The sequence below is a fragment of the Dromiciops gliroides genome, chromosome 5 (assembly GCF_019393635.1).
Source record: "Dromiciops gliroides isolate mDroGli1 chromosome 5, mDroGli1.pri, whole genome shotgun sequence".
In the NCBI taxonomy this organism is placed as follows: domain Eukaryota; kingdom Metazoa; phylum Chordata; class Mammalia; order Microbiotheria; family Microbiotheriidae; genus Dromiciops; species Dromiciops gliroides.
Genome location: NC_057865.1, coordinates 110,678,785 through 110,697,764, shown reverse-complemented (window position 1 = coordinate 110,697,764; position 18,980 = coordinate 110,678,785). Strand labels below are relative to the sequence as shown.

At 38.0% G+C, this 18,980-nt stretch overlaps 1 protein-coding gene across 1 annotated transcript in view; it reads right to left on the bottom strand.

Moving 5' to 3' along the window:
• CNOT4 (CCR4-NOT transcription complex subunit 4) overlaps positions 1-18,980 on the bottom strand; it is a 183,177-nt gene that overhangs the window by 12,377 nt on the left and 151,820 nt on the right. The window contains 2 exon segments of the mRNA XM_043967561.1: positions 16,165-16,662; positions 17,681-17,930. Of these exon segments, the coding sequence (XP_043823496.1) occupies positions 16,165-16,662; positions 17,681-17,930 (748 nt within the window).

The following is an 18,980-nucleotide window of genomic DNA, read 5'->3' as shown; positions in this document are numbered from 1 at the left end:
ATAAAGAAAATTTCCCAGGCATTCTCAGTCAATCACAAATTCTGAGTTGGAACTTACACAAAAGCGTGGCTAACCAGACATCCAGTTGCTATGCAGTTAGTTCACTATCTCCCTGTACCTAATATAACAACACAATTTATAAAATGCTTTAAGTTTAAAAAGCACTTTCCTTGCAACATAAGCCAGGTAAATCATGGTATCTGGGCTCAAAGGGACCTGAAAGATAAAATTCCATCCTCTTTCCCCCCATCTCCCCCCTGCCCTTCCTCATCCCCATTCTACCAAGGCTCAGGTAAAGAAAAGAACTAATGTCTCTTGGCTCCAAGTTTAACAATATTTCTACTTCACCACGACCACTGATCTTGCTAAGTTTCCCTTCTGAACCTAAGTTAATCATCCAGAATCACAATGTTAGAACTGGAAGGTATGGCAAAAACAGTATGGTGGAGCCTAGTGAACCTCCCTCCTCAGCTCATTTTGTAAATGAGGAAACTTGAGGCCTAAGTCTTCTTACTCTAAAGTTTCAGCAGGCATATCATCACATCCAAGGACTTTTGCATTTTTCAAGGTTTTAAGTAATATCCAACGCTCCAAAGGTGGATCCTAAAATCATATTGCTGCTTTAGGGCTGTCTTTCTGCTTTTTAGGGTCTCATCCATCATGTTGAAAGATACATTAAATTACATTAATTATAAGATGCATTAATTGTTGGTGCCACCATTAACAGGATTTCCTCCCTGCCTATAATCAGGGTTGATTGGAGTCACCTTGAGTATATTAGCAATTTTTTTCTGTGATACAATTGGCATTATAAGCAGTCATCAAGCAGATTTGAAAGGGGATTCTGGTTCTGTATGGTTTGATTTAGATCTGGGGTCTCTTTGAACTCTGATTCTGTAGTCACTCTGATCTTTTGGTCACTGTTGTTCTGTTGGCTTATCTCTTAGAGGATTTGTGCTAATAATGGCTTATTTGTGTTAATAATGCTTCCTGCTGATTCAACCTCAGAGCCCTTTCATTCATATTTGGTGTGTGTGTGTGTGTGTGTGTGTATACACACACACACACACAGAGCGAAGGTTACTATAATAAACAGTATAAAATATTCTACCAACCTTAACACACAAAGAGGTATTTTCCAAGGCCCTGGGAAGATGACAACGGAAGGCAGAGTACTGGACCAAAGTACCTGGATCCTGTAGGGAAACAGGGCACACCCCTCTCTACCACTTTGGCTTCTGGAAACTTCTTCCCCATATAATCACTGTGCATTGTTGGTTAATAAAGTGGCTCTAGCAAAGGATTAGTGTAAGGCTCATTCCACCTACAGGTTAAATTCAGGTATATTTCAATTTAATTCTGAGTTTTAGTTACTAATACCAATCAGGTACTGACAGTACAAGGAATAATACCATTGGTAAGCTCTCCCCCAGTTTCCCAGTAGTTGTTCTCTTTCTGAAATGGATGGAGCTGGATAGAGATGGCAGTGCAAAAAAGGGTTTTCAAGTTTACAGTGACACTAACAGCTGTCCTAGATAGTTTTCTGAAATTTTACATCAGAAACAAGAAGTAAAGCTAGAAGCATGGAAACAAAGGCCACTAGTGGGGTCTCTCCCCATTTCCTAGTAGGGGAATTTGGAAAATGAGTTGGGAGGAAGAGGGAAGAAGTATATGGACCAGGCCCCTTTACAGTTAGGTCTGTATGGAGTTCATTGTGATGAGCAGGTAGAAAACTGTCTAGATCCCAGCTTGGGCCACCCTCTGATATCTAGTCCCAACATTACCAATAGCCTACTGCATATTTCTAACTAGAAGATGCATAGGCATCTCAAACTCAAATGTCCAAAAGAAAACTTATCTTTTCCCCCACACCTACTTTTCTTCTTAAGGAACTGCAGAGTTCAAGTCTAGCTTCAGACACTTCCTAGCTATAAGACCCTAGACAAGGAACTTAACCTCTTTTTGATGGAATTTCTCAGACTGGGGGTGATAATAATAGTACCGTCCCTTCCAGTGTCGTGAGGACCAAAGAGATGATATTTGTCAGGCATTTTAGCACAGTGCCTGGAACATCGGCACTTATTAAATGTTTCTTTTTTTTTTCTTCCTTCCACAAAGTAGGCACTTAATAAATTCTTCCTTCCCTCCTCCTCCGTAACTCTTCTGTTTCTGATGAAGACTCAATTTGTCCTCACAACCTTGGAGGTCATATTATGTCTTAGATCTCCTTCACCCTCTCACACCTAATCAGAAGCTAGTTTCTCCTTGCTTCTAGTTCTCCCAACAATTCTCATATCCATCTCCTTCTCTCCATTTTGGCATGCCACCTCCCACCTATTACCACAGGAAGAAGCAGCACTTATACAGCCCATACCCTGTGCTTTAGTGTGCTAAGTGCTTTACACAGTGTTGAAGTGCTATAATACTAACTACTCTAATGCGCCCCAAGTGTTTCTCCTTTTCATGGAGAACCACACAGCCACTCTGGTGATAATCCTAAAACAACATATGGTCTATGTATCGAAAATGTCACTGTTGAAAAGGTCTAGGAGCTTCCTGTTGCCTCTAAGATCAAATTAAACTTCTCTCTTTATCATTGAAAGCCCTTAGTAATCTGGCTCCAGCATAGCTTTCCAGACTGGTCTCTGCCTTGCCCAGAACGTCCCACTGGTCCGGAATGCCCCCCTGCTCATTTCCCTTCACAGAATCCCTAGCTTCCTTGAAGACTCAACTAAAGGTGTCACCTCCTACATGAATGTGTTCCACAACAATGTTGATTTGTACATATTTTGTATTGATTTGTTGTTTCTCTCAACAGGATGTACACTTCTTAAGATCAGATATATTTTAGGGTTGGGTTTGTTTTTTTTTTTCGGGGGCGGGGGGGGGTGCGGTTCACATTTCTCCAGCACATATGGCCTGCCAGAGCAGGTGCTTAATAAATGCTTATTGATTAAAAGGTACAGATAAGCTTTCCTTTCCTTAGGGAATAAAGGAATAGTTAAGAGCATCAAAAGAACTGCCTTCTCTACCTCCATTTCTTCTTCAAGGAAAAAGCATACCATTGCTAGATTTGGTGTAAGGGATACCTGTGTTGAGAATCCCACCTCTGATAGCTAGCTAGGTGACCAGTTTAAGCCACTTAACCTTGCTAAGCTTCAATTCCCGTCTCTATAAACAGAAACAGTAATATCTGTAGGGTCCACTTCATACTGTTGCTGTGGGACATCAACAATGTACATAAAAATGCTTTGAAACCTTAAAAAAAATATAAGGGGGAAATGGGAGAGGACAGCTTACCAACAACATGCCCCACTTGTTCTAGTACCTGATTGGCATCAGGAACTAAAATCCACTGAAGATCGAGTTTCATAACTTCTATTACTTAGGCAAGTCTTTTAACTTCTCTAACCCTCAGTTCCCTCATCTGTACCCAGCATGGTACATACACACTGGGCCCACCCAACCAAGAAACCAGGGTTCATGTCTCACTTCTGACACACTCTAGCTATATGTCCATGGAGAGAATACAAGCTCTTGTGCTATTATCTAAGATGAAATTTCCTGTATGGATCACCTCCCCTCTCAAAAAAAAAATTAGTGGAATGGGGCTAAATGACCTTTAATTTCCTTCCACTGCTAAAGTCTATGACTCTGATGAGTTATCATACTTCATGACTCGTTTGACTGCCTTGTCTATTTTATACCTTGTAGAGAGCTGCTCTGCTTGACAAGTTAGATATGAAAAAGTATAATGTCGTGGAGGAATTCTAGCCTAGACTTATTCAGTTTTTTATTTTGCACTATTTATCTTTGCAACCTCAGTTAAGTCAAATCTGAGTTGTTTCATGCGAACTAAAGAGGTGAACTAGATAATCTGCAAGAATAATTTTTCAGCTCTCAAATTCTATTATTTCAACTTGAGGAGTCTACAAAACTTTAAAGTCTATAGGAAGACGCCATAGAAATGCCCAAATAATCCTTTCCAGGAAAAATAACTAAAAGTCAGGTTACTATAGCTATGTGGGTCTTACTCGAATTCAACAATAGAGTAATCACACAAAATTATCAGAATTCTATAATTCATAACGCATAGTACAAAACATGGAGAAGAAGGATTGTTTAAGGCTGAAACCACAAGAGTCAATCAGGAATGCCATATAAGAAGGATTGGGATAAATATAATTTGCAAGGCAAACATCAAGATCACAACATTTTTGTTTTGTTTTGCAGGCAATGGGAGTTTAAGTGACTTGCCCAGGATCACAGAGCTATAATAAGTGTCAAGTGTCTGAGGCCAAATTTGAACTCGGGTATTCCAGAATCCATGGCTGGTGCTTTATCCACTGCGCCACCTAGCTACCCCCCTAGATCAGCAACATTTTAAGAAGTTGCAACACCTTGTAGAATAACATGAGAATAGAACCACAGTATCGGATGCATATTTTAATTGAGCTATGCATCTTATTATAGTTATACAAATTAATACAAAGAGACTAAATAAAAGTTGCCAGAAGGCTCTTGTTATAATGTACACATATATGGTCTAATAAAGAGAATGACACAAGAATAGCAATAAGCCTTGAGGATAGTTTAAAAGTGATACAAAAACTGGGGCAAAGACTATAGGCAACCTTGTCCAGGAGGGGAAGCCCAAAGAGGATTTTGTGCTTTGGGCACTGTGTGTATATGGTGGGTCAAAGAGGGTACAAAGAAGAAGATGAAGGTGCCACCTATCCTAAACTTTAAAGGCTAGAATTCAGTACTAATAGTATCTAAGGTTTTTGTGCTTTAAAGAGAGGGGTTAACATTAAGTACCGATTCCTTCCTTTATTTTGGCATAAAAGCTACTACATATGGCATTTAACAACAGAGACTGGCAATCTCTGACCAACTAAGGGTTTGTAACTAGCACCATAACAAAGAGTCCAACTATAGTTAGAAAGTCAACTACAATCCTAGGGGCAGTCTAGTTAAAAGAAACCATGTTCCAGGGTTCACTTATGGAATTCTGAGGAGTTAAGTCTAGTCTCAATATGGTTCAAGAATATCTGATGAGTCAGAAGAACTAAGAACAACTGTTGAATTGAAAAGTCCTTTAGTTATGACCCAAAACCCAAAAAGGCTTCCAAAAATGGCCATAAACCAGAATGAGACATACTCATATAGTTTGAGAATCTGAAATTTGCAAATGTGTATAGAAATAGCGTCCTCACTCCCCAGCGCTAAGTGTGCTGCATTAACCCCAAATACAAACCACTCCTGTTTGGTTTCTTTGCTTGTGATATAGGGCATGTGATTTTTTTAGAAATTCACTCTAACGAAGTAAGCTTCTGACCTCTAGTAGACAATCTTTGTATTCACTGGAAGCACTAATAGATTAACATTACAACAAGGGCTACTTTAGATCAATTAATAAACATTCATTAATGTACTATGAGGACAGGCACTAAGCTGTGCTAAGCACTGGGGATGCAAAAAAGAGGAAATAACATTCCCTGACCTAAAATAGCTTACAATCTACGAGGGAGAAACAGGTAAATAAATATAAAGATATATACAACATATATAGAACAATATAAACATGTGATACATACATACAACAATATAAACATGCTATATACAAGATAAATAGGGAAACAATAGAAAGAAGGCATGTTGGAAAAGGCTTCCTATAAAATATAGGACAGGGAGCTAGGTGTACAGTAAATAGGGTGCCAAGAGGCAGGAGGGGCCTGGCCTCAGACACATTTATTAGCTGTGTGACTCTGAGACAAGTCACTGAACCCCAACTGCCTCCCAAAAAGGGAAACAGCAGCTGGCAGAGGAGGCGGTAACTACTTTAACCAGAGAGGCTATCAAATCAGAGTGGACAACACACACTAACAGCTGTGTGAAGAAGCTCGCCCATTAAAAGATTCAGACTGTTGCCAGTAGCAGCAGAACACTGAAAAGTAGCAAATACTACTAGAAGGAATCTGGGAATAAAGCCCATTGTTCTTGCACTGTAAAGTGAGAGAAAACAGAATGTTTGGAGTAGAGAAAAGAGTGAAGGAGAGAAGGGAGAGGAAGAAAGAAAGGAAAAAAGGAGAGGAGTGAAAGGGAGGAGGAAAAAGAGGGGAAGGAGGGGGGGGGGGGAACCAACCCCAGAATTAGATTAAGCAGTAAAAGGCTGAATTTAATAAAGTATCTAGGTACTCATTTTCTATAGGGCTAGACCTTAAAAGCTACAACTTAAAATGAAGGTAAAAGTGCTTTCTCTACATCAAAAGCTTTTAAAAACTATCCCCTAGGTTTCTAAGGGCCTCACTGGTGTCAACATGCATTTAACAATGCAAAAGAATGAAATGTGCCCTTTTAAAAATCATAATTCCATTTTAATAAACTGAACAAAAGTATGATTACTTTGGACTTAAATCTACTGTATCACTATGATACAGTGATGCATCCATAGTAACACCAACTTCTGCCCACCAGAATTAAATCTAATTTACTTTCATTCCCCGCCCCCCAATTTACTTTCAATTTGGGTTCTAAAACTACTTATTCTTTAAGTAGTCCTTTGTCTTATGTAAAAACCTATCTACATTCTTCATTCTGTGCAATTAATTGAAATTCCCAATTTCTACTCAATTGATAAAACATTGCAAGCTTCCCAGTCTTAACATTTTCAGCTTACTTTCATTATTTTTGTCTGATAATCTTTATTACGGCCATACAACCACATTACATAAGTATTAAAAATTCAATGTAGAGATACCTACCTTATACATGAGGACTAACATTAGAGAATGTATACTTTCAAAAAGTACTAAAAAGTGTATTTTTGAATCTTAAAAGTAGTTTCTGGACAGCTAGGTGGTGCAGTGGATAAAGCACCAGCCCTGGATTCAAGAAGACCCGAGTTCAAATCGGGTCTCAGATACTGGACACTTATCAGCTGTGTGAACCCAGGGTAAGTCACTTAACCCTCATTGCCCTCCCCCCAAAAGTAGTTTCTTTCCTAATCTTCTAACAATACTGAAAAAAAAATTTCAAAAATGTGTCAACAGGAAAAGGTTTCTAAGCATACAGCATGTAAAAAATATGAACTTTATATAACCAAAACCATTGAATTCTAATACCATGTTTTAGAAAACTAAGTGCAAGTTTTTACTTGCACTTTTATGTGAACTTGACTTTCTGAGGATCTCAAAGATTTTTATATTCCCTATTTCTGTTTTTTCAAATCAATAAATAGGCAAATTATCACATCCTAGTGTCCTCCTAGGAACTAAAGCAACCTATCTAAACTATTCCTACACAGTACTTCAAATTTACTTGCCAGAGTCAAATAATATCCCTCATTAGCAAAAACAAAATTATGACTAAGCTGAGTTAAAGAATAATGGAATAATATTTCAGCACCGACACACAAGAAGATGGCGGAGGAAAGGCAGTAAGTAAGCTCTCGGAACTCACAACACAATCACTCCAAAAAAAATCTCCAAAAAATAATGCCATAATACAATTCCTGGAGCAGCAGAACCCACAAAAGAAAGGGCTGAGATTATTTTCTAGCCAAAGACAGCTTAGAACGATGGCAGGAAGGGACTGCTGTGCCAGGGCAGGAGTAGAACCCAACCCCACAGACACGCTGACACAGATCCAGTCCCAGGCAAGCCGAGCCAGAGAAAAAGACCCCCAGAACCTCTGAATCAGCTGCAGTACCACTGTCCTCTGCAACTAAGCTCACGGTCTGGCAAGAGGGCTAAGCGATTGGCTGGAGGAAGATTACAGGGGTCTCTAATGGCGCTGAGGAGGAACCTGGTGTTTCACCCTGCTGGGAACCAGGAAGTAGGGCTTGAGTGGTGGTGGCCCAGGTGGGGGAGGGGAGCAGACTTGTCAGAGCTAACAACCACAGCACACAAAGTTTTGCTGCCTGGTTAATTAGCAAGTTGGCTTGGGGTTATCTACAAACCAGAGAACAGGCCAGGTGACTAAAGAACCTGCCCCTCCCTAAATACCACCTTAAACCCCCTGAAGCTTGGGACAGTACATACTGGAACTAGTGCCCCACTTTAAGAAGGAGTTAAAAGTCCAAGTAAAGAGGAGCAAGATGAACAGACAGAGAAAGATGCAGACCACAGAAAGTTTCTTTAGTGACAAGGAAGATTGAGGTATACCCTCAGAAGAGATAGGAATGTCAGGGTTCCTACATCCAAAGCTTCCAAGAAAAAAATGAATCTGTCTCAGGCCATAGAAGCACTCAAAAAGGACTTTGAAGATCAAGTAAAAGAGGTAGAGGAAAAAATGGAAAGAGAAATGAGAGTGATGGAAGGAGAGTCAGGAAAAAAAGGCAACAGCCTGAAAAGCCCAAATTGGCCAATGTAAAAGGAGGTACAAAAGCTCTCTGAAGAAAATCACTGCCTAAAAATTAGGATTGAGCAAATAGAAACAGAAGATGACATGCTAGTTGTAGGAAACAGTAGTATGAAATAAACTTCATACTTTGATTATTTTGGTGTTTAATTATTCTTGAGATGCTAATATATGGGCCTTTAAGAATAAATTTTTGTAGGTTTTACTCATCACATAAAAAGACAAGAAATTCCCTTAAGATGTACATATTAAATGCAATATCAATAAGGAATTATTGCTGAAGAAAGAGGAGCACGGTCACATTAATACAATGATAGTAGAGATGCACATTAATTTTAGGTTTTTTCCCCCCTCTTTTAAAATTCTTTGTTCCAAGGGACAGTTTTCTGGAAAGAATATATTCAGAAATTAATGTAATGTAATATAAAAACAAAAAGTATCAATAAAAAATACAAATAAGTTTTGAAAAAAAAGGAAAAATAAAAATAAAAAGGAATCATGCAAAAATCCAAAGGTCCACGTAAACACCCCAAAGCCTATTAAAATCCTCTGTTCTGCTGTTAGGCCACAGTAGTTTCAAAGGTTGTAGGCTATGTCATAATAAGAGGGAAGAGATTGATCGTGGCATAGTGGAAAGGTTCATGTCTTCTTCCCCCTTGGAAAAGTTAGTCATAGTCTAGGCAGAGGTGACTAGATCTGTTAAGTCTATTTACAAAAGTATACCTATTACATATGCTTAACAGCAAGAATTTAATGTAAAATAAGCCATGGATTTTTTAAAATCTTACAAAGTATTTAGAAAGTAGTTATAACTTTATACACACTTTTGAATCTTAATATGTACTATGCTTTATGAAAAGTATCCCATCCTTAAAAGGCTTGGGGGGCAGCTAGGTAGCACAGTGGATAAAGCACTGGCCTTGGATTCAGGAGGACCTGAGTTCAAATTCCGGCCTCAGACACTTGACACTTACTAGCTGTGTGACCCTGGGGCAAGTCACTTAACCCTCACTGCCCCACCAAAAAAAAAAAAAGCTTGACATTTTAAATATGTCCAGAAAAAGGAAAACAAATGCTATTCTTATAAATGTTTAAAAAAAAGAAAATATAAAACCCCTTTAAGAAATCTTAGGTTAGGGGCAGCTAGGTGGTGCAGTGGCTAAGCATTGGCCCTGGATAGACCTGAGTTCAAATATGATCTCAGACACTTAACACTTACTAGCTGTGTGACCCTGGGCAAGTCACTTAACCCCATTGCCTCACCCAAAACAACAACAACAAAAAATCTTAGGCTAAAGAAACTGAATGGAGATTTAGGGAGGGGTAAAGAAAATTCAATTGTCAAGAGGATCCCGAAATACTGTAAATATTTTTAATTAATTCATATGAAATAATGTAAATATATTTACTATTAGAAAAGTTATAACACCACAAGATTGCTTTTTTACCTTTTAAAACACCAAGAAAACAGTAAAATGCTATGAAGGAGAAGATTCAACTTGACTGAAATTTAGAAAACTTCTTCTAGGTTATATGTATCTATACATAGCAAATGTTTAGTTCTCTTAATTGTAAGACTTTTTTTTACTGTCATATCCTCATTTCACACATTCTGATGAATCTACATAATATTAAATTATCAAATAACCTTACCCTAACAACAACAAAATCCTAAGAGAATTGTCCTTCCAACTAGAAGTTTTTAATTTAAAAGAACTTCAAAGAAAATCATTTGTGAAATAAAGCTCACACTTCCTATTATTTAGTGTCTACGTCTGGCAAAAGAGAATATTTACTTTTATTTTTTTAAATTTTGTTGAGGCAATTGGGGTTAAGCGACTTGCCCAGGGTCACACAGCTAGTAAGTGTCAAGTGTCTGAGCCTGGATTTGAACTCAGGTTCTCCTGAATCCAGGGCCGGTGCTCTATCCACTGCGCCACCTAGCTGCCCAAAATAGAATATTTAAAATAAACTTTTGTAGATTTTATTCATCTCACACACGCACAATAAGTGTACATTATAGATGATATAACACAGTAAGGTAAAAGATTATTTCAATTCTCAGAACAACTCACGTCTTGGGTTCTGATGGGCAAACTGTATCCCATGAGGGACAAGTAGGGAGTTTGTACTATATAAAGTCTAGATTAGAATAGCTGGTGAAAGCCAGACCCAAATGAGGCCCAAAGGAAAGGTCTAACTAACATGTATGGTTTAGGGTTAGGTCTGTACTATGAGCCTAAATCCTAAATGCATAGGATCATGTATAAAAAGGTGGAAAAGATCTTTGAAGCCTTTTAGGCCAAGCCCTTCAGTTTATGGATGAGAAAAGTGAGGGCCAGAAGGTGAAATGAATTGCACATGGTCACAAAGGAGGTAATAAGCAGAACCAGGCCTTGAACACAGGTCCAGTAGGCTGTATCACTACATTTACTCCAGCTGCTTCACAAGTACATGCTCTTGTTAGCATCAGAATACATGAGCATGTGGAAAGAAAAATGGAAGTCTATGAACACACTTTAAAGCACATGCCTTATGGGAATTTGGTTTGATGTCTTCTTCACATACAAAGGAAAGCAAAGTCTATCTTAAAAATTGAATGGGGGGGGGGCAACTAGGTGGCACAGTGAATAAAGCACTGGCTTTGAATTCAGGAGGACCTGAGTTCAAATCCAGCCTCAGGCACTTGCCACTTACTAGCTGTGTGACCCTGGGCAAGTCATTTAATCCTCATTACACCCCCCCCCAAACTGAATGGGCTTGCATCTGTGCAGAGTAACAATTCTAAGAATAAGAACACTGCTGTTTTTAAAATCTTAGGTATACTAAATCTAACTCCCTTCTAATAACCAGCTTAGAAAAATTTGCTCAGCACTTCCTAAAAATCAAAGATCCCTACTGAACTAAAAAAGCTACATATACGACCTAAGAAAAATATTACTAAAGTATTCCTTCTGTCTCACTTTAACCCTACTGTCCAGCTTCCACTGCTCTCTCCAAAGTCACTCATATTCTCCTAACCACTGAATGGAAATCCTCCTCTTCTTGAGCTCTCTGTAGGCTCTGACATTGGTGTCACCCTCTCCTAGATGCTGCCTTCTCCCTAGGTTTTCAGAACACCACTCTCCTGGGTCTCTTCCCACCTGTCTCCTTCACTGAATCTTCATCCAGGCCACTCTCACTAGCCAGGGATCTACCATGGGGCTCTGTCCTGGGCTGTTCTTCCCTTCTCCCTCTTTAATATTCCACAGAGTGATCTCATTAGCTCCATGGATTCAACTATTATCTTTATGCTGATGATTCTCACATCTGCTTATCCAGTCCTAATGTCTCTGCTGACATCTAGTGTCACATCTACCACTACCTACCAGACACCTTCAATTTGATGTCCTTCAAACATCTTAAAGCCAACTATTTTGCTAGGAGAGCTAGGTGGTGCAGTGGACAGTGCACTGAGCCTGAACTCAGGAATGCCTAGAGTTTAAATTCAGCCTCAGACACTTACTAGCTGTATAATCCTGGGCAAGTCACTTCACTTCTGTCTGCCTCAGTTTCTTCAACTGTAAAATGGGGATAAAAATAGAACCTTCACTTCATCGGGTTTTTTGAAGATCAAATGAGTTAATATTAGTAAAGTATTGGCAGAGTTTGACATATAATAGGTGTTTAATATGGGACTGTTGAAGGGACTGCCATCCTCTGAGTCACCTAGGCTTACAATCTGGGTATCAACCCTGACTTATTCTTTTTTTTTTTTTTTGCAGTGCAATGAGGGTTAAGTGACTTGCCCAAGGTCACACAGTTAGTTAGTGCCAAGTGTCTGAGGCCAGATTTGAACTCAGGTCCTCCTGAATCCAGGGCCGGTGCTTTATCCACTGTGCCACCTAGCTGCCCCCTCCCCCCGCCCCCCAATTTGTTCTTAATCCCTACCCTCCCAATATTCAATCTGTGGCCAAAGCCTGTCAATTTTACCAACTTCAACTCCTGGCATTTTCCTTGGCTGTCTCCCATAATTGGAATGCTCTCCCTTTCATCTCTGCCTCCTCACTTCCTTCAAGTCTCAGCTCAAATCTCACCTTCTATGGGGAGCCTTTTCTGATATCCCTTGATTCTAGTGTCTTCTTTCTGTTGATTATTTCCATTTTATCTTGTCTGTACATAATTGTTTGCATAATGCCTGTCCGCTTAGACTGTGAACTCATTGAGAGCAGAAACTATCTTTTGCCTTTCTCTAGTGCTTGGCACAGTGCCTGGCACATAGTAAGCAATTAATAAATTCTGACTGAATGAGATATCATCATCACTTCAATTAAGGAAACAATACAAATAAAACATTTCAAAATATCTTCAGCTGGAATTAGAAACCAAATTTGTATAAAAGTTGCATCCAGAAACTACTCACTCCATGGTGTCCTTTTAAAATGTCTCATTTTTGCTTTAGTTTTAGTTTAGCATTTTAAACTTTAACAAAAGATAAATACATTGGCATGGTAGTATATGTATGGGCGACACATCAGGCCACTGTAAATGAATATTTTGGGAGAGGAAGAACCATGTACAACTCTAAAGAATATACATTCTATATAGTATCTAGTAAACTGTGCAGGCTGACAGTTACACCTATCTATATCATTCTAATTAGTACCTAATAATACTAATGCTTCTTAAAACATCTTGTTACTTCTTGGGAATTTTCTATTTATTCATCTACTTCTGTACAAGGTATTTTGTTGATCCCTGTAGAAAATTCTAAAGATAAATCCTGGAAACTGTTTCTACCCACAAGGATCTTACAATCTTATTCAGATGCAATTTCTACCAGTTAATAATATTACTTCTACAGCGCAAGTGAAACTAAGAAAAAACACCAGCAAACTAGTAAAGTAACTCAACACAGAATTATAAACTCTTACAGAATCAGAATGGTTCTTCAAGATAACCTAGACAGCTTACCCATTTTATAAACAGAAACTAAGAAGAACAGAAACCTTTTTCTTCTACTTAAAAGAAAACATGCAAAAACATAGCTTCTCATTGGTAGGGGAATACCATCACCCCAAATAGAAATCTAGATAGAGGCTTGTTAGGATAAACATACAACAGGGGAATAACAGGATAAACCAAAATACACTATTTCAAGGTATAAGGTTGCAACAGTCCTTTGTCTATACAATCCTGATAACAAAGCTCAAATACTTTAGTATTATAAAATTTATTCTAGATTTTAGAATTTTAATAAAAACTGCTTTTAATGGGTAAAACTATTTGAGAGCTACTTATGACCTAGCATGAAACATACTCTACATGCCAAGTGAGCATGCCCAATCAGTTGAAAGAAACTTGAATGTTTCAGACACTTAAAAAGTGAAATAACATCTTCCTTCCCCTGGAGATAAACAAAAAAGCCACCAATGACTTAAATCAATCTGAAAAACTACAGGAACTGGTCAATTAACTTTGGGTTTCTGAAGTTAGGAAACGGGGTTCCTATTTAACACAAAATAACCTATACATATTAATTATTAAAATGACCATTTTAGGGGCAGCTAGGTGGCACAGTGGATAAAGCACCGGCCCTGGATTCATGAGTACCTGAGTTCAAATCCAGCCTCAGACACTTGACACTTACTAGCTGTGTGACCCTGGGCAAGTCACTTAACCCCCATTGCCCCACCAAAAAAAAAAAAAAAACCAAAACCATTTTTCATGGAATAATTCTAGGAGGAGCCAAAATGCTTCATATTATACCTTAACTAAATGAAGACCCAAATCACTTAATAGGTACAACCACAGAACTAATTAACCTATTCTTTTGTGGTAGGAGTTAATGTAAACTAGTAGAGCAAAAGCAGTTATATAGCAAGTTAAAGCAAAAACACAAAGTCCTTTATTACATTTAGTCCAAACTCTTCTGACAGTCTTCCATAATATTGTTCTACCTTACATAGGAAAGACTAGAAAAGAAGGTATATATGGAGTAACAGGAAGCAGACATATCTACTCATTATCTCTTGAATACATCATATATATTAATAATGTCAGTGTGGTCATTTCATTTCTTATATGGGATACCTTCTCTTTCCATATCTGCTTATCCTATCTTTCAAGGCCAAGATCTTAATGTAAGTCTTTTCTAGTTAATATGCACAATGATGATCTTTTCCTTTTTAAAATTCCTATTACACACTCATGAATACTATACAGATTATTGCATTTTTCAGGTTTGTTTCAGCCCCCCACCCCCAAATAACTGCCAGTTCTACACTAAAGGAGGTTACAATAAATAACAATAACTAAGTTCTAAGTACTTTCCTCACAACCCTGTGATATAGATAAGCTAAATATTATCTTCATTTAGCACACGAAGAAACAAAAACATAGGTTAAGTGACTTGTTCAGGGTCACAGACTTTCTGACTCCAAGACGAATGCACCATGTTATTTATGTTTTATTTTATATTCGCGACAAATCTTAGCAGAATGACGGCCATACAGGAGTTTGATTTTAAAAATTTTCCTTTTATATACCACATGTGTGGAAATATCATTTTTTAAAATTATGTGGGACCAACTACTACTATAATCAAATTAAAAGAGAAATGTCTACTATACAGAAGGCACAGCTGGGTAAAGTCCCATTTGGGACAGTTAGTTAACCTTTTAAAATAACATAGCTACAAGACTGTACCTTCCACTCCCAGTTAGTTGTCCTATCTTTTATTGGATATTATGAGAACTGTGAGAGAGTACTTGAAATGATCATCATAAATACATTACTTCTAAAAAAAAATAAATAAATGAATTGATGTGCATATCCTAGTGATGGCATGTGAGCAGCAACACATATTATTATATTAATATACTATATACTATATTATATAAATTATATTAACACATATATTATAATGTGGAAAATCTTTAAAACCCTAAGAGAAATCATGTAGACAAGTAATATATCATCTGGGAAATCCAAGGGAGGAAAGTTCTCATGTGAAAGCAACTCTAGAACCCAAATAAAGAGCACTATTAAGAAAAACACACATCCTTTAGAACTCAAAGGTAGGGAGTTTAAAATGTTCCAAGTGATTTTCTATACCCTATAATTGAGTTTGTTAAGGACTACAGTATTGGACCAAGACCCAGAGGAGTGTAAAATATTGTCCCATGAGGCAAATCTAGGAACACTAAATGTTCAAACATATTGACCAGATCAATTTTTCTTTTGTAGATCAGAAATTTTTGCACATAAAGTATCTGTGGAACATTAATATTCAGACATTCACAAAACATGAAGTACTTTATTAATATGCAGTAGAGATTTGATGTATGTTTGTATATATCAAACAATCTATCCAGAGTTGGTGACAAGTGACTCTATCCCTCATGCTCTCACTAATTACCATCATTAAACATTTTAGCACAAGTTTTTAAGAAAGTAAAATCAGCACCTGTACTTTGATGCTCAACTCTATAATTCCAGAATCTTTTCCTTTTTTACATATATAGAGCAAACCCAAACCAAGCAAGATAGCTGTACAGAAACTAAAAACTACCCACTATGCAATAGAATTGTTCAAAACAATAAGATTATAATACTCCACCATCCTTATAAAGCTCAATGTTACAAGGCAAAAGCATCCAATTAAAATTTTTCAAGATTATTAAAAAGACTTTCAATAACAAATATTTCCACAGAAATTCTTAGGAAATCTAGCTCTAGTAATTGAGTATTCCCTCCCTCTTTACCCAAGAACCTGAAGACATGAGTCATTTGCAAATTCATTGAGGCTTCAAATGAACCTACCTGCTATAGGGATCCCTCCCAGACCTGTGCTGTGTTGTGGCGGGAGATTCAAGTCCAAGAAATTACTATTTGAGGTGGGGTTTGCTGTGTGGTTCAAGTGCATGATGCTATTTCGTGGAAAGGCCATCCAAGGATAGCGGGCTGCCTGGCCTGGAAAACTGAATGAATTATAAACCGCCCGGTGTTGCTGAAACTGAGGGAACCTCTGTGGCAAGACTGAAAAGGTGCTACTGAGAGAGTTGGCATTTGTGGGTGCGGCAGGATGCAGAAATCCAGGGCCTGGCCCTTTGGCGGTTGTAGTGTGTGAGGAAGGGTTCTGAAGAGATGTGGGCGAAAGGGAAGGTTGATCTTGGACTGACAGTTCCTTCTCAATCAGGTCTGCTAAGGCTTTGCGAGTGATGTCAAAGGGGTCAAACCCCAAGTCATCCTCTTGCTGTTTAGAGGAACCAAAGCCAAATGCTGCTTGCCAGTCTGTAGAGGATGACACTGGGATTGTTTCTGTCAGGAAGAAAAAAATGATAGTTAATAATTATAACATAATTTACATAAATCCGTACCTTAATTTCCTCTGGAGTGGTATGTATGTGGGCATGTGTGAGAAACTTGTCAAATATAATATGTCCTTGTTCAGTCGTGTCCAAACTCTTTGTGACCCCATTTGGGATTTTCTTGGCAAAGATATTGGAATAATTTGCCATTTCCTTCTCCAGCTCATTTTACAGATGAGGAAACTGAGGCAAACAGAATTAAATTACTTATTCAGTAATTGTGTCTAAAAGTGTCTAAAGCCACTTTTGAACTCACAAAGATGTCTTTCTGACTCCAGGCCCAGCATTCACTGTATCATCTAGGTGTCCAAATATAACACACCAAGAGATAAAAACTAAATATTCTAAAATCATGTGCTTATATGAGAGCTTTACTCACATGTAGATACTTTATGCTTTTAATAGTTAATTCAATAATTAAAGTGGAACAAACAGATAATTTTGTTGTAGAACTGAGTAAAGAAAAAACATTCATATCTTAATTACTGCCCTTTATAATCAAAACTCAGAGTGGGCTATTGAAATGAATTCATAGTAAACAATCAATATTGCCCCTTTCTTTTCCTGATGTCAGTTTATGTTACTCTCTACTTTTACTTAAATGGTATGCCCTATCTATAGATTTTCACGAATGCTATTGACATTTTATTTTATGCAATCTTTCCCAAGAGAAAAGATCTGAAATGAACATAAAAATCAGTGTAACTCAAGAATACCATATGTAATGTCCATCCCTAAACGATTTACCTCTGTGCTACTGAAAAAGAGCTAAAGCAACACTATAAAAATAGAATTTTGATTTTAAAGTAGGTGTTTGCAATTTGCAGTTCTTTTATTTTTAAAATCTTCTAAAATCTTTCAAGACTTAAATTAAAATTTCTAGCTAAAAAAAAAAGGGGGGGGGGATCGAGTCTATGTACTTATTGGTTTCATGATGCTACAATTTTGGGAGACTCAAGCACTTGTACCTGATGTGAAGAGGCTCTGTGGTTCTGGTGCTGTTGGCCAGTCATTGGAAGTCTGTGGGGAGCTGGGGAAAGGGGGTAGCCCGCTAGGGATAGGGTTAGGGTGCCGGAAGTTGTCCGAAAATAATGACTGTGACTCTGTTACTGCCCCTTCAAAAGGGGACCTTGCACTGTGATTAGATGAACTGATGGGGATGACTGGATTAGGTTTTGATAAACCAGGAGGTGGTGACGGTGTATCACTGTTAGATATCTAAACAGGAGAAAAAAAATAAGGAAGAAAAGTGAATCTTTTAACTCACATATAACATGCATAACAGTAAATTGGGAGGGGGCAGCTAGGTGGTATGGTGGATAAAGCACTGGCCCTGGATTCAGGAGAATCTGAGTTCAAATCCGACCTCAAACACTTGACACTTACTAGCTGTATGACCCTGGGCAAGTCACTTAACCCTCATTGCCCCACAAAAAAAAAAAAAGTAAAATGGGAGGGGTGGGTTAATAGGTAATAGAATTTATACAGTGCTAAACACTTGATGAATATTATCTTACTTGATTCTCACAATAACCTTATGGTAGTAAGTGCTGTTATTATCCTCATTTTAAAGATGATGAAACAGGGACAAACAGATTCAATGACTTGCCCAGGGTCACACAGATAGGAAGTGACTGGAGCTGGATTTGAACTCAGGTGTTCCTGACTCCAAGTCCAGAGACCTACCCACTGACAAACCAAGCTGCCTATTTTAATCATGTTTCATGTGAGCATATACTTAAAAAATAGCCACTGTCAATCACTTTATATGAGTGATTATTTACAAATTATTAACCTAATATAAAGTACTAGGTAGATAGCTGACAGACAGATAGAATGCCACATAAAAACATAACTAGAACGCTGGCAAAAACAAACAAACAAAAAAAACAAAAACAAAAAAAGCCTCTAAGTAGTCAAAGAAGATGCAAAGGAAAAAAAAATCCATGCTCATGAACTTGACACAGTGAAGAAGCGCTCCCTCCCCCCCCCCCAGCTAAATCAAATCAAAAGTGGGAACAATTCTAAGAAGACAGCCTTGAGTTCCCTTCCCCCACCCTCCCCCCCCCACAACTTACAGCAATCAGGAAAGAGCCAATAGGTGGCATAGAATTTGTGAGAGGTTCATGCACTAACAGAAAGGAAAAACTAAAAAAAATCAATAAATAAGCCATAACTCAAATAACTGGAGACCATTTAAAACGAGGAGCCTTATGTACCTCAACAGTCCCTGAAGAAATGACAGTATCAAAGTATAATAATGGATGT